Raw genomic sequence first — 20,795 nt, forward strand, 5'->3', positions numbered from 1 at the left:
TCCAAAGAGGATGGATCTAGACTGTTCTCAGTGGTAGCTGATGACAGAATGAGGAGTAATGGTCTCAAGTTGCAGTGGGGGAGGTTTAGATTGGATATTAGGAAAAACTTTTTCACTAGGAGGGTGGCGAAACGCTGGAATGCGTTACCTAGGGAGGTGGTGGAATCTCCCTCCTTAGATATTTTTAAGGTCAGGCTTGACAAAGCCCTGGCTGGGAAGATTTAGTTGGGGATTGGTCCTGCTTTGAGCAGGGGGTTGGACTAGATGACCTCCTGAGGTCCCTTCCAACCCTGATATTCTATGAAATGCAGCTGTTATGCCAGACCCTACCCTGACCACCCCCCTCCCCCCATATCTTAAACTGTTTATACACAAGGAGAAAAAGGCAAAAACCTTTATGCTACCCTGCAAGGGTCACCATTCCTTAAGGCTGTGATTATCTGGGGAATGTATATCTTACTAATTGTTTGATACTGGGGCCTTTCTATGGATAGCTGTGTCAGACTGAAAACTCCATTTTGAGTGTGGGGTTTGTATGCCTTTTCTGCTGAATTTTGCCTCCATGTTGAGCTGAAACCCACAGGTGGTGACAGGAGAAATTCTTGTACCTGGCACAAAGATAACAGTGGAGGGACATTAAATTTGAAGGCCTCTTCATATGGAATACTCATGGACAAAGATGGCTACCACCCAGAGCAAGCCAGTTTTTCAAGTCCGAACTCCAAGGGGGTGGTAATCAGGCAGCAGATTTCCTGGTGGACGACTAATGGGAGGTGACCCAAAAAAGGGGACAGGAAGTTATAAAAAGAAGGGTCTCTTACGGATCATTTTAGAGAGCGCATGGAAGGTCACTGACTGCAGGGTTCAGAGATGGATTCCATGATTCGGAAAGGAAGCCATGTGCAGGAGAGGAAGGATTCTGGATACACTCTAAGAGACTCTGACCTAAGCCCAAACAGTACTCAGGAGTGGTGAGGAAACTGAACCACGGAAATGTGTACAGGTGTTTTATCGTTTATCTAGATCTGTATATTTTTTGTGCTGTCTAAAGTAAAGAGGGATTGATTTAGGAACCCTCTGCAAAGCCTGTGTGTGTTTCCACTATCACATATCCCTAGAGAGGTCAACTGCAAGGCAGAGTACCCCCAAGGCTGGAGCTCTGGTAAAGGGTGTGGTTAAGTAACAGATGTCTACGGGAACCAGCACCGGTCCTGGGGACCTAGAGCAGCTGGACCATGAGGTCTCCTCACGAAGAACTAACAGAGAGCCTGTGCCCAGGAAGCTTCCCTTACACACCAATGAAAGAGAGTGCAGACTCAGGACTTTGAGCGAGAGTCTCAGGAAACATAAAAACACATGGGTCTAGTGTGGTGGGGCCCACACACACCAGCCTGGTGAGTGTCAAGCAGGGGGAGTGTAGCCAAGGCTGTGACAAAGTACAAGGCTGATCAGACTGTGGGGTGCACCACGTGGGTGGGTCTCTTCTCTCCATTTCCCACTCCCTTCCGGCAAGATTCTTCTGGTATTAGCCTACGTTCCAGGAGACACATCATGTGCAAGGCCTTTGCTCTCTCTCAGTACTGCTAGAATCACTCAAAATTACCAAGTTCAGTTTCCAAGATGGAGCAAGCACATGAATCCTCATTCACAAGGATGCAAGTCAAATCTGCAAGAAAAGCTCTTTCACACTGCCACCTGCCTCCATGATACAGCAAAGGGGATCCCAAGAGTCCCAGCTAAAATTGTGGGTTTTGGACACTATAGCAGGGAAAGCCTGGTAACTGTGTCCATGGATAGAAAAGCTGTCTGCCAGTTTTGATAGCTCTTCCTTGCACACAAGGGATATGTTATGGGATCTGTAACAGGTTGCTAGGTTCCATAATTGTTGCTAGGTTCCATAAACATTGTTTTTCCTTTAAATCATTCCAGAAGGAAAACTGCCCCTCTCTAAATAAAACTATTGTTGAAGGAAATGTGTTACAAACTTCAGAGATTGTGGCTCCCCAAGCCCATTTCCATTTGTTGTTGGGGTATAACAGCACACTGTTTTTCCCGCTGAGCAGTGCTGCTTATCTACTGGGACACTGCCAGACATGCCAACTCTCACAAATTAATCGCAAGAGATGGGATTTCTAAGTAAAATTAAGCCTGATTCATGATCTCGCAAGTTTCATGATCTTCAAAAAAAGAGCAGCACTATAAACAATGTCTAATGATATTCAGCAGCAAGAAGGATCTAAATTCTGAAACAAGACCCTGTTTTCTGTAGCTCTTCAATTCATCAGACTGAGGATTCTGCAGCATTTTCAGGTACATTTTTTAAAATGGACATTTTACTGAGTGAAATAAGAAAACACCACAATAGGCAGTTGCTATAGTAGTACCCAGTTGTTTTGATATTAAATTCAATGTTGTTTCTGTACCATGATCTCTTCAGTTTTCCCCCCACAGATCATTGTTAACACACCACGAGTACATTGTAGAAATTGGAGTGGCAGGTGGGTGTGCCAGGACAGGCACGGTAATTAGACGTTTAGGAGCAGAGACGGGGACACATGGGACTTTTGGCCTTTGGGAAGAATTGTGGGAGAAGCACATTAATCCATATTACAGAACAGAATAAGAACCTATACAGAACAGGATGTGTCTACTATAACCGTCAGTGGTGAAATAATTAGCAGTGTTGACATTTGACGTTTCAGAATTGAGATGAGCAGGAGTAGCTCACACCCCTTACTGCTAACGCCATCTGCAGACTCAAGACAACAAAACCACTCAAGACATCAGATGCTATAGCAAATTCTGCCACAATGGGTGAATTTTGCAGCAGGTTCCAGAACACACAGGGTCTGGATCCCATATAAAGCACGTGCTCAGTGTTTCAGTTATTTTTTTATTTAAAGCCTTTTCTAATATCAACTTCAAACTAAAATCTCATCACATTCCACCCTTTTTACAACTTGTTGCTAATATCCATGAGAAATGAATGGTATTTGTTTACATCCTCTTACTTCCTCCTATTTGCTGGCCCAGACTTGCATGCTTCTGGGGCTTGGTAGCAGTTCCTCGGCTTCTCTGCCAGCTCATTCTGGCATACGTTTAAGTCAGCATACAGAACCCTTTATTTAAGGAAGATGGGCAACACCAGTGCAATGGACTTTTCAACTGATTGCACTCAACTTTCTCATTAGAAATTATATGGAAGCCAGGTAAGCATAAATATCCAAATGCACTGTAGGTTTTGACGTTAGTACATTCGTTAGTACTTTATACCATGAGTAAATAGCTACATTTTCCATTTAAGCAAGGACTAGGTGGCATTTTGTCCCATCCTACACTAGCTGTAGTGTATCATTTTCCTATACTCTTACCTGTCCCTTTCTCTTGATTTTATTTAATTTATTTAAAGACTACAGATTGTCATTTTCATGAGGACTTCAGCACTGGGCAGTGGTGCTCAGGTTGCTGAAGCCCTTCGGCTTAGGTCCCCCAACCCATGGCAATGGGGTTTGGGCTTTGGCCGTCCCCCACCCAGGGCAGCAGGGTTCAGGCGGGCTCAGGTTTCGGAACCCCCTCCTGGGTCTTGTAGTAATTTTTCTTGTCAGAAGAGGGTCACAGTACAATGAAGTTTGAGAACCCCTGCAATATTGTATTTGAGAGGGGAAAGGGATGGACCACAAGAGAGGCTGAGATTGTGGCAGACCTGCTTTTTCAGTGTCAGCAATCAGTTTATAATATGAACAGGGCAATAAACAGCATGCTTTGCAAAGGTCAGAGTACGTTTGCCTTTGCATAAAATTGACATTGGAAAGACTCACCTGTGAATTTACACAGAGAAATTATAATGAAAAGTTTGGTTTAAAAAACTCTCTTGTATGGGCTGAAGAGATTAAAGAGGAATAGGTTAGACTGAGATTGTCATGAGAACTGACACTGGAAACAAGTTTCAAACACTCCTATTTTGCCAGCTGTTCTTTCTGTCATAGTACAGAACAGTGTCAGCTAGTTCCCTTCCCTACCCCCACACTGGTAAAGAAACTCTCAGGCCTTCTGGTTTTTCACAACATCAAACTATTTTAATGAGGAATTGACATTTACAGTGGAGTTTTAGACTGGAATGTTTTAAATGCAGATCTCCACCCTGTAATTAATATTGGATAATGAGTTAAGACATCTGCTAATGGTTGGATAAATAAGACATGTAAAATGTTCACTATTTTTGTTTTTTCTTTCAGCTAAGAATTTATGCATAACGACACTCCCTGCTTGAGAGAACACTAAAGCTTCAAGACAGACCAGTAAGGAAATGTTTACATTGGAATAAAAACCCTGCCGTTGGCCTGGATCAGTGTACTCAGGCTCATGGGCTGAAAACCTGCTGTGTAGACATCTGGGCTTGGGCCCAAGCTCTGGGACCCTGCAAGGGGTCCTATGTTATTTGGGATTAATTGAAGGAGGGTAATAGAATTGTTAATTGAGTCCTGCATCAGCCACTCAATTATCCTGACCGGAATCAATGTGAGACTGACAGGCCTATAACCTGAGTCATCCCATTAACTTTTTTAAATATTGATATTAACATTAGTTTTCTTCTCATCTTCTGGAACTTCCCCAGTGTTTCAAGATTATTGAAAAGTGTCTTGAATTCAAATTATCTGGACCCACTGATTTAAAAATGTCTAACTTTAGTAGCTTCTGTTTAACATCTTCCTCAGATACAAGTGGAATGGAAATAGTGTTCTGACCATCTGATACAACTATATCATGTTTTTCCCCCAAATACCAAACAGAAATATTTACTGAACACTTTCTTTTCTGCATTATTATTGATAATTGTACCATTTCCATCTAGTAGTGGACCAACACCATTGTTAGGATTCTTTTTGTTCCTAATATACTTAAACTCCTTATTGTCTTTAACTCTGCTGGCCATAGCTTTCTTTCTCGTGTCCCTTTGTTTCCTTTATCAATTTTCTACAATTCCTAGCTTCTGATTTGTATTCATTACTATCATCTCCTATTTCCTCCATTTGTTACAGCTGCCTTCATTTCCACTCCAAACCAGGTCAGTTTTTCCACCAATATGGCCTTCTTCTTCAATTGTGGGATTGTGGCTTTTAGGGCATCCAGCAAAGTGTTCTTAAACAACTTCCACTTACTCACATTTTCTGTATTAAATTCTTCCTTTCAGCTGATTTGGTTCATGATTGTTTGCAGCTTTGTGAAACTGACCATTTTAATGCAAAAAAATCTCTCTCTCTCTCTCAGAGGTCTGGATTTTATTCTGTTTGCACATTATAAAAGTGATCAACTCATGATCACTTGTACATACGCTACCATTAATTATTAGTTCTGTGATCAGTTCCTTAAACTGTCTAGATTTTAGTGCATGACTGAGCCTTCTAATAATCTATCTAAGGCTATCAAATGATTAAATAAATGGTGTTCTATTCTTGTTTAACAGTGCGATTAATCGCACTATTGATTTTTTTAAACAGTTTTGGACATTTTCAAATATATTGATTTCAGTAACACCACAGAATACAAAGTGTACCGTGCTCACTTTATATTTATTTTTATTACAAATATTTGCACTGTAAAAACAAAGTAGTGTTTTTCAATTCACCTAATACAAGTACTGTAGTGCAATCTCGATCATGAAAGATGAACTTACAAACCTAGAATTATATACAAAAAAACTGCACTCAAAAACAAAACAATGTAAAACTTTAGAGCCTACAAGTCCACTCAGCCAATTGCTAAGACAAACAAGTTTGTTTACATTTACAGGAGATAATGCCGGCTGCTACTTATTTACAATGTCACCTGAAAGTGAGAACAGACATTCGCATGGTACTTCTGTAGCTAGCATTGAAAGGTATTTACATGCCAGATGGGACATACGAATGTTTAGCATATCTGGCATGTAAATACCTTGCAATGCCAGCTACAAAAGTGCCATGTGAACGCCTGACACCTTTGTGAGGGGTGGATAAGAGATTGTTTAGGCAGGGATAAGAGGAAGCTCTGTAGTTGCCTCATGTGAGCACAGACTTCCTAAGAATATCCACATGGAGACAACTGGTCCAAGAAGAGACAGAAGCATATGAATGGAAATTCCCCTTGAAAGGTTGATTGTTTTGGTAAGATTTCTCCCCTTCTCCTGTCTTTCCTGCAATAAACAATTTAGTAGATTACAATGACCAACCCCACTCAGATTGGGAATACACAGAACTCTCACATAACCATGGCTCTGCAGCATCCTTCTTGCTCAGTGGTAGAGCGTACAACTGACTCTGGATGAGGCTTGGATAAGGTGGTCACCCAGGAAAGGTGAGAGACAGACCACTTCCTTTTGACAGCTACTAGTAACACTACCAGCCCTGTTGCTAAACCAGAGGGCAAGGACCTGTACTGGTAATGTGCTCCAAGAGCAAAGCTTAGGAAGCAACTGTGAGACTGTCAAACTGGGATACGAAGACAGGCATCCTTCACATCTATAGAAGTCATGCAGGCCCTTCCATTGACGTCAGCTAGTGTGGATTTGAAGGTGTCCATCTTGATTTTTGTTAAATGGACCTGTTTGATACTTTTGGAAAGTGCTTTGTAGCCTTCTGGGCTTGTTTTAGATTAACTAGGAATAATACAGAGTAAGGCCTTTTCTCCCAGGAAGAGGAGGGATAGGTTCAATAGCTCCCATTCACAGGAGATCCAGGACGGCTATCTGCATGCACTGACTCCTCCACCAGCAGAAGCCCTTAGGCGTACAATTTCTCTTTTTTTAAAATAGTTTGAGAGAGACCGTATTTGCAATACTGCCCACCCATGTTGGCATTGCTTGTAAGAGCACGCAAGGGCACTCAGGGTGCCAGATGACAATATTCTTTTGTCTTGTCTGATGCCCTAGGTAGTTGGCATGATGCCCTCAATAGTTTTCATGCCTGAAGGTTCGGGCTGAGGTGATGCTTGCCTGGACTTGGTTGCCTGTGAAGAGCCTGTATAGTGAGAAGGCCACTTTCTGGCAAAAAATTTTCCTAAGTAGAAATGACGAGTCCTTCATGACCAGGAAAAAAAGGCTCATTCATCTTCAGCAGTGACACCAAGATCAATTTTGACTGGTGCATGCCGAGGAATGTTCTGGCCTTGCAGAATGGAGGCGGGGTAAAAGAAAGAAATTGTGGACCAAGAAGCCCCTCACTACCTGCCAGTTCTTCTGCATCTGAACTGCTGTCAACTTATCACTCCATAGCCAGCTGCTGGGGGAAGGAGGTGGAGGCAGTACCGAGGCAGGGCAATCTGCACCAGAAGCTGGGAGCAATAACCAGGATATTAGGGCCTGATGACAACTGGAAATGACAGCCCAATAGTTAAGCCATGGCGACCTGCAGTGGCAGCTGATAATATTGCCTGATGTTTTCCCAGTCTTTAGGTGTGGCAGGAAATCCCTATCCTGCTATTACACACTCCCAGGGTGTATTAGGAGGGATATATAGCCATAGCTTGACTAAGGAATCTGTAGATCTCAAATGTAGCTCACAATACTCAGAGTTTTCCTGAAAATCTGTTCTCTGTGCACATGGTTTTTTGTTTCTTTAATAATTTTATTATTTTAGTTTTTAGCTCTGATTTGGAGAGTTGGCCTTCCTCTCCTAAGCACAGAGAATTCCTACTGTGGGGCTGTGTGTATGCATGCCTACAGGAAACAGCACATATCTATAGCATGGTCTTTTCAACACTGAATTGCCAATGCTGCACTCTGTGAGGGTGAGCAGTTACTGAAGAATGCCTGCCCTGTTGCACTTCATAAAGGTAAACAGGGGAATTAGATGCTGAGAATTATCTGCACTCTGCAGATTTACAGAGTTTTGAGGGAAACAGATTTCACTTTGTGACTCTTAGGGTACACCCACCCTGCAATAAACAGCCCACAGCTGTGACTCTTAGAGCCTGGGTCAATTGACATGGGGTCACAAGGCTCGAACTGGGGGGGCAAAAAATTGCAGTGTACACATTCCAGCTCAGGCTGGAGCCTGGGCTCCGAGACCTACCCCTCTCATGGGACTTCAGAGCCCGGGCTCCAGCCCCAGCCTGAACATCCACACTGCACTTTTTAACCCTGCAGCCTAAGCTCGCTGACCCAGGCTGGCCACAGCCATGCTGCAGATCTTTTATTGCTGTGCAGACATACCCTTAGAGCACCTCCTCGAGGAAACCATTGATTCAGACTCTTCAGAAGATGGAAGAGCACCAGAACCTATGTAAAAGTAGGGGGGCTGCCAGCACTGGAACCGAGGCCCTACCCTTTCTCTTCCTCCCAAGACCCAGCCCACTGTTCCGCCTCTTCCCTGAGGCCTTGCCCCCTGACCAGTCCAGAAGCTGGGCCTGGTAAGAGTCTCTCTGGCAACCCTGCACCCCGTCCCAGGACAAGTGGAGGGTCTGGGGCTCCCCACAGATTCATGGTTCTCTGGAGGTGGGGAAGGGACCCTGTGATTACTTTTTTGAGCAGCTTTCGTGCCTTGAGAAAAAGGGGGTTTGTGTGGGACTGGGCCCATACGGGAGCTTCCCAGCATCCCACGCTTTGTTCAGGTGAGATTCCTGGACATGGCCTGGAGGTAGGCTGACCCTAGGCCAGGGCCACAAGGCTCTAGCTCGTCATACAAAGGGAGTCTTTGGCCATTTTGCCGCACTGGGAGGCGCTACTGGGCTGACATTGCTGGCAGAGAATAGCTATGAGCCACTGAAGAGCTGGAGGGGATGCATGGTGCAGAACGGACGGAGGGGTTGGGTCTGAGCGCAGGTTACCAGGCTCTCCTTGCTCTGTCCCTGGATCCCTCTCATTAGCTTCCTGGCACCACCAGTGCAGGGGAGGTGTCGGGCAGCTGCTCCGTGGGGCTGTGAATGCAGACTCCAGGGGTTGGGTGGAAAGCTTCCCTGGCCCTTTGACACTTTGTTCAACCTAAGCTCCCCCACATGGAGAGGGGAGGGAGCAGCTGCTTGCTGGTCCCAGGGCTGCTGTGTTCATCTGTGCCAGGTTCAGGGGATTTTGCTGCCGCCGTGTCCTGGGGGCTCTCCTGCTTGGGAAGGGAGGCTGCTAGAAACCCTACTCTGTCTGAGCACTGGAGGCACACAGAACGCCATGGAGGTAATTAATCAGCAGGGGAGATGCAGGAGACATCTGATTTTCCCCTTCTCTGCCACGCTGCATTCCACATGGTTGAACAGAGGTGACAGAGTACCAGCCACTCAGGGGGAAGGGAATCCTCTGGCAGGAGAGGCAGACCTTCACAGCCAGGAGATTTTAAACCTTCTCCCTCCCCCGTCTTTAAAGTTTGCTCTGCAGTAGGGAGGAGCTGGACTCTGCCGGCTTAAAGCTAGAGAGGTAGATGAAATCTGGGGGCCTCAGAGGTGGAACAATACACCTCCCCTACTGCCAATTGACAGGTTTAGTCGGTCTCCCAGTCTGCATAGAACAGATAACAGCATTTTCTAATACACCTGTCAATAGAGGATACTTTAGTTATGTATTTAGAAAAATATATATATACTAATGAGTCTCAGCTACAGGATATAGATTGAGCCATTTAGGCTCTGTGAAGAGAGACGTTACCAGGACTTTCTACATAGCCTGGGAGCAAACTAATATTGGTTGAATTTTTACATAAAAATGTGAAGTGCTTATGAAGGATCAGGCTGTGGCCTGGTCTGCGTGACCACACCAGGGAGTAAGAGCTGGTGTGCTGGGAGAAGTACACGGCACTAGGTACAAGACTGGCAAAAGGCACATCCCCATGAAGCAGAGAGAAACCAGGAGTCAGAGTGTGACTCACTCAAGCTGCCTTCCAGTCTGCTCAGGGGCAATGCACAAACGCATTGTCCCTCGCTCGGGGCTCATGGCAATGCGATGACTGAGGGCTAGTATACACTAGGAGCACTACATGGCACAGTTGCTCTGATGCAGCTGCGCCGCTGTAGCGTGTCTGGTGAAGTCGCTCTATGCCAATGGAAGACAGCTCTCCTGTTGGCATAAATTACTCCACCTCCATGAGAGGCGGAAGCGACGTCAGCAGGAGAGCATCTCCCGCTGACATAGCACTGGTGTGGGCAGCACTTAGGTCGCTGTAACCTGCGTCGTTCAGGGGGTGGCTTTTTCACATCCCTGACCAGTGTAAGTTATATCGACATAAGCGGTACTGTAGACCTGCCCTCAGGCCTGGTCTACACTAAAAAGTTAGGGTGACCTAGTACGTCATTCAGGGGTGTGAAAAATCCACACCTGAGTGACATAGTTAAGCCAACCTAACCCCCGGCATAGAAAGCACTAGGTTGATTGAAAAATTCTTACATTGGCCTAGCTACTTGCCTCTTGGGGAGGCAGATTACCTAAACCAACAGGAGAACCCCTCCCGTCAGCACAGGTAGTGTCTACATTCAACTGCTACAGCACTGCCATTGCAGTGTTTCCAGTGTAGACAAACCTCCAGTCTGAAATTAAAAATTCTCAGACAGGTGTTAGTTGGTATAATTCCACATATTGAAAAAGAAGCATTTGAAAATATTACATAGAATTTAATAATCTGATTTTATTACTTCCCGTCACCAAAGGCAGCAGTCTAGTGGTTAGAGTACATGCTCAAGGAGGAACTATTGCGTCGTAGGGCTGGCTCTGCTACGGACTCCCTCTGTGACCCCATTCACCCACCAAGAAAAGAAGATCTGGGGACAATACTTCCCTGCCTCACAACTTTTGCAAGGACTCGTTTGTTTATAAAGCACCTTATGAATGCTAACTCTTATGTAATTTAGAGAAGAGTTCAAACAAACTGGAAGCACTTTGCCAGTCCTAGTCAAAAAGCTCAGATAAACAATACTATGTGCTTACTGAGTAACCGTGCTGAAGAGTTAACAATGATATTTTACAATGAGTTTTTGCTTGTCTGTTGATTTAATTTGTTTCTCTTTTAGAGCTCCTGAAATCAATAAGTATTCTATTAAAATAAACACTCCTTCCACTAAGCTTTTTAATTATAATCCACCTCTAAAGATGTATTAGAATCTACAATATTACCGACAACATGCATATCTTGTCTAAGTGTATTGCATGTTTCTGATTTAAACTAAACATTTGAGGGCAGGAGTCATCTTCCTCCATTTGTGCCATCTCAAGTACCAGGACAGCACTCACAATAAATCTGTTTAGTTGAATGAGAAGAAAGAACAAAGAAATAGTTTATTTTTTGACTGTGTAGAAGGTCAGTTTATCAGCCACAACATATTACAACAGTGTTTGTTCTGGTCTGTCTTGACAGAAGACAACATGGTGGACCCACATTAGCCCAGCGTTTCTTGCATGCGGCCACCCGGGGTGTTTCTTATGGCCACAGCCTCCTGGACTGTGACTGAGGGGGTAAAGTAGCGGCCCCTCACTTCCCTTCCCTGTTGCTCCTGGATGCACCGCCTTGGTGTTGGTTGCTGGAGCCACCAGCAGGGATTAGGCCCTTACCCTCTCTGGAGAGAACAATGGAGGAGCAGGCAACCCGTGATTTCCCCACCTTCCTAGGGGCTGGGGGCTCAGGCTTTGGGCTTCAGCCATGGGGTGGCAGGGCAGCAGGCACTGGCCGTGGGGCTTCAGGCTCCATCCGCAGGCACTGGCTGCACGGCAGCAGGTCCCAGGCTCCGGCCACATGGCTTCAGGATCCATGCCCAGGCCCCGTCCCCTGGCCATGGGGCTTCAGGCTCTGGGACTTCAGGGTCCAGCCCCCTGCTGCTTTCCTGGCCCCCCACCCACCCATCCCCATAGTCCCTGGCCCCTGCTGCCTCCCCCAAATCCCCATCCAGGGCTTAATTTGTCCCCAGGCTTGCCAGGGCTGAGTAAGTCTGCTGTGAAAAGTGATACTTGTATGTTTGTTAATATCACTTTTCACAACAGACTTACTAGCTAGCAATAAATAAATTACAATGATGTGGATGTGTGTTTGCGCATATTTATTTGTTTTTCCTAAAGCTAATTAAGTATTTTAGGAAAAAGTGTGAGAGCGGCCACCAGCAAGAGTTGGTAGCCACACTCTGAGGCCACCAAAAAATTTGTCCTGAGAGCCCCTGCATTAGCCTGCGTCTACCCTGAACTTTTCCTCAGATTTCTTACCGCTGCCAGCAACAATGGGAGCATGAGTGTTGAATGGTCATGAGCGTTTTAATCACCATGTTGTCAAGACATGCTTTTAACAAGCAGGATTAGACAACACAAAGGTTAAAATGCTGATGGCCAGCCCCTTACCTACATTCTAGCTCTCACCGAAGCCAGCAACAGCAGAAATCTGAATTTAAAAAGGCCACATCTAACAAGGTTTTGACCGAACTAAAAACATGATTCTCAAGCATGGTTCTACCATTTATTTTTGCAGTCCACAATGGCAGAAATAAACCATGCCATAATACATTATTGCTATACCCATTATGGTATATTTTTATAGTGTAGACAGGGCCTCAGATAGATGCATATCATTGCTAACTGACTAGCTAATCCAGAGGGTTACAACATACTTCAGTTCTGATACCAATACAAGAGTGATCAGATCCGAATGTGTAATTGCACTCAGTCATTTTACTATCAGCCATGGATAAAGAGGAGTTCCACTCCTTATATAAAGAAATGTGGAGGAAAAGTCATTTATATAATAGACTACAGCAACATCCTCATAACATATAACTTTAGGAACATTTATCTGTTACTAACTACAGAGGTTGCTCAGAGACTACAGTTTAATAATGTATTATTTGGATTAATGCAGAAAGCTATTTTAGTAGAAATAGGTTTGTAAAAGAGCCCATCTTAATTTCAGACAATAGCCACCATACCAAAATCTTTGACAGAGTCTTGAGAATTGCTCCCTCCATGCCTCGTTCAGGATTCTGCTTATTCTGGATTTTAAATATGAAGGTGAGGAGAAAGCAATTTTTAAAACATCAGCCTAAAACCATATGTATTAGCAGCTTCACCCCTCCATTTCATTTTGGAGTAAACATGACACAATTTGTTCTCAGAAATTATCAGAACCAATTATCAATAACAAAAATTGTTGGCACTTACTCTTACTATATTAATGTGCTGCTAAGAATTAAGATCTGTGATAGCATCTGGACAACTGGATTAAAGGTTGACGGGGGTTTACCATATCAGATAGGACATCACACCATATCAGATAGGACACACAATACTTATTCCAGTATTTTGCGTCTAGCAATGACAAATGCCTAATGATTCTGAGGAAGACAAAAAAACCTCAGTGCACCAAGACAATAGTGGAGAGTTACATAGCAAGGTAGGATTTTTTTTTTCCTGACTCCTCTAGACAAGAATACTTAAAAAACACAAAAAAACTACACATCTCATTTTGGATAGCGACCACTGTCAGTGGTCATATAATTATCCATCCACCTCTTTTTCAACATTCTATGCAGAATATAAATCTTGACCATCCACAGTAATGAATTCTCAGACTGTGCAATGAACAAAGTAACATTTCTTTCTATGAGTTCTGAATGTAGTTTAATTTTGATTATTTCTTCCTCTCCCCCAACTATTTTCTCCAGTCTTATATTACAGAGTGAGTTAAAGTAATTCGTTTTTAATATGCCCCTAATTTGGAATCTTTCAGAGTCCCCTCAAATTCTTCTCCTTTAAATAATGTAGGTTATTGAAATTTCATATGTGCAGATTTCAGTAGTTTCTAACCATCTTTGATGTCCTACTCTACAGACATTCTCAGTCTCCACTAAATCTTTCAAGTGTGGCAGACAACTGGAACCAGATGTGGACATAACACCACTCGATATAATTTAAGTAGTTTCTCTTAAACACGTCCAAGCATCCTATATGTTCTTAACTTCTATTGCATGATGTCAGTGACCTTTCCAGAGGATCTCCTACAGCTTTTCACCCCTGAAACTCCAGAGCCCATCAGTACGCATGTGAAGGTTATGCTATTTTTGTCAATAAGCATTACCTTACATTTGTACAAGTTAAGTTGCATTTGCCATCCACACTGCCCTATCGGGCAATGTGTTTAAAGCTTCTGTTTTTAAATTAATTTTTAAGAAGTTGTCCACTCATTTCTAGCATATCAATACAAATTATTTAGAATAGACCGGCATGTTGAAGTATTTCCAAAAATACAATGCTAAAGGGATATTTAAGTCAGCCTTGTTGAGATATTTTCAACAAATATTAGTTTTCCACCTAAAATATAGTGGCTAGGTCTCAATAACACACACTATTTTCAATTTAGCCACAAAATAAAGTAAGTTTTACAAGACTGAACAAAAAATTTTAATGAAATTTTAATATATTATAAATATATGAATTGTGGAAACAAAAAGACTGCAACATAACATAATAGCAAAAGATAGCCTTAATGTACTTTGAAGTCATATAAACAATATTGACCAGAACTGATTCAGATTGCACAACTACTAGAATGACAACTTAACTCTAAAGAGAAAGTTTTAGTTGCTAGTGGCTATAGTACTTCTAAACTACATGATTTAATGAAAAAATCATTTGCTTGACACACCACTTCTGAAACTGCATAGTAAAGTATTCCGATCCTGGCTAAGTCAACAGATGCTAAAACGATAAAAAAAATAATTCACAGAGCCTATGCAAGAGATTGCTTTATTTAAAGTGAGAAATAACACAAAACTAGACTGGAGGACTGTGACGTCAAAGCTTGCTCCATGCTTTCCATTATGAAAGACATTAAATTACTACATTATCGCAATGACATTCCTCCTTGTTTCCTACCCACTACCCAGTCCTCCCACTTTACTCCTCCCTTTTCCCTCCCACACTAAGCTTTATGATCATGCTCCTCCTTATCCCTACAAACTCTCCTCCCCTCTAACCAACCTCCTCCAGCATTCCACCCTCATTAATAATCCCCTCCCCTTTTTTCTCCTGAAGTGTTGTGCAGTCATATTTCTCACTGGGACTGGGCACATGTGGTTATATTTGTAGAGCACTCTAAAATTATAAAATCTGTGTACGATGCTGTAATAACTATTAGCATATAATACGAGTACAAGAAGTCTAAATAATACCAGAAAAAACTTTCAGTCCCCAAGAGTATAACTTTGACAAAAAGAAACTTGATGGAATGAATAATACACAACCTCTGTGTCACCTCTAATTCAGAGATGATTCAGCAGCCATTGGTGTTTCTTGATGCACAAGTAATCTTTTGCATTTCATTTGTTCCAAAATGAGGATGAGTATCTTCATTGAACGCCTAGTGTAACTTGCAAGAATGCAGTACCTCAACAGTAACTGGACCACCCAAAGACATTTACAGCATCAGTACATGTTGGAATCTCAAGAATGTAGAATATTTAGGGTTGAATGCTGCTGTGACCACCTCTAAGCATGAGCAACTGACATCTATAAGGTGACATACATCTTGAGAACTTTAAAAAAAAATCAATTTACCATCGGTGAATAAGGCACTTTCCTTGACAAGAGGTGGCAGATGGTGCGCAAAGCCCTCAATTTATGTAGAATTTAGCTTTTTATTTTAAGAAGTTTCTAGATCCTACAGCTACAAACTTAACCTCCCAATTGTGAAACACAGCAGCATTGTTCACCTGAGTATGATCTGAGTCCATTCATGTGACTGAATGGACTGCTTAAAGCTTTCCCAAGCAGCAACAGCATCAAGAAGTTAACAAAACTGGATAACATCCCTTATTCAGAACTTTATACAGACTGCAAAGGAATTGACACTAATTCTGTCAATTTCACTCTGCGACTGCTTGAGAAAGTTATGAAAAGCACCAGATCCATGCATAGAGGCTACTCAGGAAGAACTACCGACCAAAAATATAGAAGCTGTGTGAGAGATCTTACCTGGAGAAAAAGGCTTAGGAAACAAGGGGTTGAAAGGAAGTACCTTTCTGCCTTCCAGGGGCTAGATGAGGGTGGGGGAGCTTGGAATTTATTGGACACCTACTAGCCAAAATCTAATGCAAAAAAAAAAAAAAAGAGAGAGAGAGAGAGAGAAAGAGAGCACGCTCCCAAGATGGATCCTGGGACAGCATCTCAGCAGGATTCCCACTATCTTCCCTCCCACAGCAGTTAGGAACAGGGCCTGGAATTCTCCAAGGCATTTCTCTTTACTTGTATTAACAGCCACCCACACAAAGTTTTTCCATAGTAAACTTACAAGCTAGAGTTTGGTATGTACCTGGTAAATATTTCAAGGCCTAATTATCTCAAAATTACACACCAACAATTTAATAACTAATACCCACTACACACCTCGATTTTGTGGCATACCGACACCCATCCAAAACTCACGCTGTACACCATATCATCAGCATCTCCTCCCATCTACATTTGACCATGAATATGAACTTCTTTGTTTCTGCATGCCAAATCACCCTAGCAATAGCCATTCAAATCACTCAGTTCCTTCTCAGAAAGTTAGTTTCTGTTCAGTCGTGATCCTCAATGTTTCATAATCTCAGCAAAAGCAATTTACTGTCATATATCAAAATAATCTCAACTTTACAAAAATATCTTGTTGCGGTAAATGAATCACATTTATTTGAGGGTGGGAGGGTAATTGACCAAAATCCTGTATCTTCCTATTTTCCCTCAAAATTGTCAATTACTGAATATCAGTGTGGTGATTTACTAAAGCATTTCTTAACATTTAAGTATCACCATGTTAGACTTGCTCTGAAAAAGCAAAGAATACGACTGTAACAGATGACTTCTAATGACTACCATAAGACAGTGCAAGTCTATACATTATACGTCAAGCTTAAAGACACTTCTGAACGTATGTATTTTGTAACGGCGTTAAACGTGGTACTGTGAGACAGAGAAGAATTAGCATTATACCAAGCAAGCTTCCAGAGCACAGTTGTACAAACGTGAGGGCAGTATTTCGGAGTATTTCCACACCTCTTTCCAATAAGCCACATTCCCAAGTGTACAGTATACACACATTTCCTGGGAGATAAAAACCCACTGACAGGGCACATAAGCTTTAAGAGAAGCTACGGAATACAGCAGGCTGGCTCTGGAGAGCTGGGGGTGGACAGAGAATTCCATCACACACACACCCCCCACGGCACGGCACGGCACACCCCTCCCCCGCCACTGCCCCACACCCCGCCACTGCCCCACGACCCCCCCACTCATCCCCCGCCACTGCCCCGCGACTCCCCCCACTCATCCCCCACACCGCCTCGTGCCGCCCCCCCACACCCCCTCGTACCCCCCCCACTCGTGCCCCACACCGCCTCGTGCCGCCGCCCCCACACCCCCTCGTGCCCCCCACTCATGCCCCACACCGCCTCGTGCCGCCGCCCCCACACCCCCTCGTGCCCCCCCACTCGTGCCCCACACCGCCTCGTGCCGCCGCCCCCACACCCCCTCGTGCCCCCCACTCGTGCCCCACACCGCCTCGTGCCGCCGCCCCCACACCCCCCCACTCGTGCCCCACACCGCCTCGTGCCGCCGCCCCCACACCCCCTCGTGCCCCCCACTCGTGCCCCACACCGCCTCGTGCCGCCGCCCCCACACCCCCTCGTGCCCCCCACTCGTGCCCCACTCCGCCTCGTGCCGCCGCCCCCCACACCCCCTCGTGCCCCCCACTCGTGCCCCACACCGCCTCGTGCCGCCGCCCCCACACCCCCTCGTGCCCCCCACTCGTGCCCCACACCGCCTCGTGCCGCCGCCCCCACACCCCCTCGTGCCCCCCACTCGTGCCCCACACCGCCTCGTGCCGCCGCCCCCACACCCCCTCGTGCCCTCCACCCCCTCGTGCCGCCCCCCCCACACCCCCTCGTGCCCCCCCACACCCCCTCGTGCCCCACACCGCCTCGTGCCGCCCCCCCACACCCCCTCGTGCCCCCCCACTCCGCCTCGTGCCGCCCCCCCACACCCCCTCGTGCCCCCCCACTCGTGCCCCACACCGCCTCGTGCCGCCCCCCCACACCCCCTCGTGGCCCCCCCCACTCCGCGCCCAACTCCCCGCCCCCCGCAGCCCCCAGCCCCGGTCAGGTCACGGCCCCCCCCGCGCGCGCGCGCGCTGAGGCGGGAACTCACCGCGCCCCCGCCCACCGACGCTTCGTGCTGCTTCTTCAGCCGGGACTTGAGGCTCTTCATGGCGCGGCCGCGGCTCGCTCTGCCGCCGAGCGGGACGGAGCCAGGCTCGGCGGCTCCAGCGGGGCCGCCCCTCCGCCCGCCGCACCCAATCGCCGGCCGCCGGCGCGGGCGCGCTCGCCAATGGGAACGGAGCGCGGGGGCGGGACTTCCCTTTGGGGAAAGGTGGGGGGGCGAGCCTCACCTGGGCGGGGGCGGGGCCCGCTCACCTGGCTGCTCAGCGCCCCGCCCCCGTGGCCGCCGCAGGGCCCGAGCGCGGGCCGCCAGGGGGAGCCCGCGGCAGCGCCCCAGCACTCACTGGGCAGGCGGGGGGGGGGGGGCTGCTCCCTGCACTGCCAGGGGGCTGTATAGATGCATAGGGGCCCAGCAGCCCCTCTGCACAGGGCCTGCCTGGGGCGCCCCAGCAGCCCCCACCCCAGAAAGCCCCCTTGCCGGGGGTACATCCTAGACCCCCCCCCACCCCAGAATCACCCTTTGTGGCTGGGAGGCTAGCTCCGCCAGCATCACCCGCGGCCTGGGGCTTAGGGGTACACTCAGAACCCCCGCTTGCTGCCCAGGGCTTTGCATGGTCCAGGCTGCAGCATTGCAGGGGACAGAACAAGGGGGGTTGGCCCTGATTCAAGGCTGATTGTTTTAAACGTGGCTTTGTGCTCGTGCAAGGCCCACGGGAGACAGGGGGAGCCTTTCCCCTGACTTTCCAGCGAAGCTAATCAGAGCAAAACTGAGCCATAATTTGCCTAAAATAAACCGAAAAACAGCCTCATCCCCCAAGAATCCTAACCATGGTGAAAGAGAACACTAGATTCCCCCCCCCCTTTACATTTACTTCCAGAAACAAAATCAGGGAGGTTTCAGAGGAACAGCCGTGTTAGTCTGTATTCGCAAAAAGAAAAGGAGTACTTGTGGCACCTTAGAGACTAACCAATTTATTTGAGCATGAGCTTTCGTGAGCTACAGCTCACTTCATCAGATGTTTACCGTGGAAACTGCAGCAGACTTTATATACACACAGAAATCATGAAACAATACCTCCTCCCACCCCACTGTCCTGCTGGTAATAGCTTATCTAAAGTGATCAACAGGTGGGCCATTTCCAGCACAAATCCAGGTTTTCTCACCCTCCACCCCCCCACACAAATTCACTCTCCTGCTGGTGCTAGCCCATCCAAAGTGACAACTCTTTACATAATCAAGTCGGGCTATTTCCTGCATAGATCAAGGTTTTCTCACATCCCCCCCACCCCCATACACACACAAACTCACTCTCCTGCTGGTAATAGCTCATCTAAACTGACCATTCTCCAGGTTTAAATCCAAGTTAAACCAGAACATCTGGGGGGGGGGGGGGTAGGAAAAAACAAGAGGAAACAGGCTACCTTGCATAATGACTTAGCCACTCCCAGTCTCTATTTAAGCCTAAATTAATAGTATCCAATTTGCAAATGAATTCCAATTCAGCAGTTTCTCGCTGGAGTCTGGATTTGAAGTTTTTTTGTTTTAAGATAGCGACCTTCATGTCTGTGATTGCGTGACCAGAGAGATTGAAGTGTTCTCCGACTGGTTTATGAATGTTATAATTCTTGACATCTGATTTGTGTCCATTTATTCTTTTACGTAGAGACTGTCCAGTTTGACCAATGTACATGGCAGAGGGGCATTGCTGGCACATGATGGCATAGATCACATTGGTGGATGTGCAGGTGAACGAGCCTCTGATAGTGTGGCTGATGTTATTAGGCCCTGTGATGGTGTCCCCTGAATAGATATGTGGGCACAATTGGCAACGGGCTTTGTTGCAAGGATAAGTTCCTGGGTTAGTGGTTCTGTTGTGTGGTATGTGGTTGTTGGTGAGTATTTGCTTCAGGTTGCGGGGCTGTCTGTAGGCAAGGACTGGCCTGTCTCCCAAGACTTGTGAGAGTGTTGGGTCATCCTTTAGGATAGGTTGTAGATCCTTAATAATGCGTTGGAGGGGTTTTAGTTGGGGGCTGAAGGTGACGGCTAGTGGCGTTCTGTTATTTTCTTTGTTAGGCCTGTCCTGTAGTAGGTAACTTCTGGGAACTCTTCTGGCTCTATCAATCTGTTTCTTTACTTCTGCAGGTGGGTATTGTAGTTGTAAGAAAGCTTGACAGAGATCTTGTAGGTGTTTGTCTCTGTCTGAGGGGTTGGAGCAAATGCGGTTGTATCGCAGAGCTTGGCTGTAGACGATGGATCGTGTGGTGTGGTCAGGGTGAAAGCTGGAGGCATGCAGGTAGGAATAGCGGTCAGTAGGTTTACGGTATAGGGTGGTGTTTATGTGGCCATTGTTTATTAGCACTGTAGTGTCCAGGAAGTGGATCTCTCACTAGCCGTCACCTTCAGCCCCCAACTAAAACCCCTCCAACGCATTATTAAGGATCTACAACCTATCCTAAAGGATGACCCAACACTCTCACAAGTCTTGGGAGACAGGCCAGTCCTTGCCTACAGACAGCCCCGCAACCTGAAGCAAATACTCACCAACAACCACATACCACACAACAGAACCACTAACCCAGGAACTTATCCTTGCAACAAAGCCCGTTGCCAATTGTGCCCACATATCTATTCAGGGGACACCATCACAGGGCCTAATAACATCAGCCACACTATC

At 46.0% G+C, this 20,795-nt stretch overlaps 1 protein-coding gene across 3 annotated transcripts in view; it reads right to left on the reverse strand.

The window, feature by feature from the left end:
- UACA (uveal autoantigen with coiled-coil domains and ankyrin repeats) overlaps positions 1–18,234 on the reverse strand; it is a 72,507-nt gene extending 54,273 nt beyond the window's left edge. For all 3 annotated transcript variants that reach the window (XM_073304516.1, XM_073304518.1, XM_073304514.1), the window contains exon 1: positions 18,110–18,234. In XM_073304516.1, coding sequence (XP_073160617.1) covers positions 18,110–18,169 — 60 coding nt within the window. In that variant the 5' untranslated portion in view covers positions 18,170–18,234. The remainder of the gene's footprint in view (positions 1–18,109) is intronic.
- Between the last annotated feature and the right edge of the window lie 2,561 nt (positions 18,235–20,795).

The sequence above is a fragment of the Lepidochelys kempii genome, chromosome 10 (genome assembly GCF_965140265.1).
Source record: "Lepidochelys kempii isolate rLepKem1 chromosome 10, rLepKem1.hap2, whole genome shotgun sequence".
Taxonomy (NCBI): Eukaryota; Metazoa; Chordata; order Testudines; family Cheloniidae; genus Lepidochelys; species Lepidochelys kempii.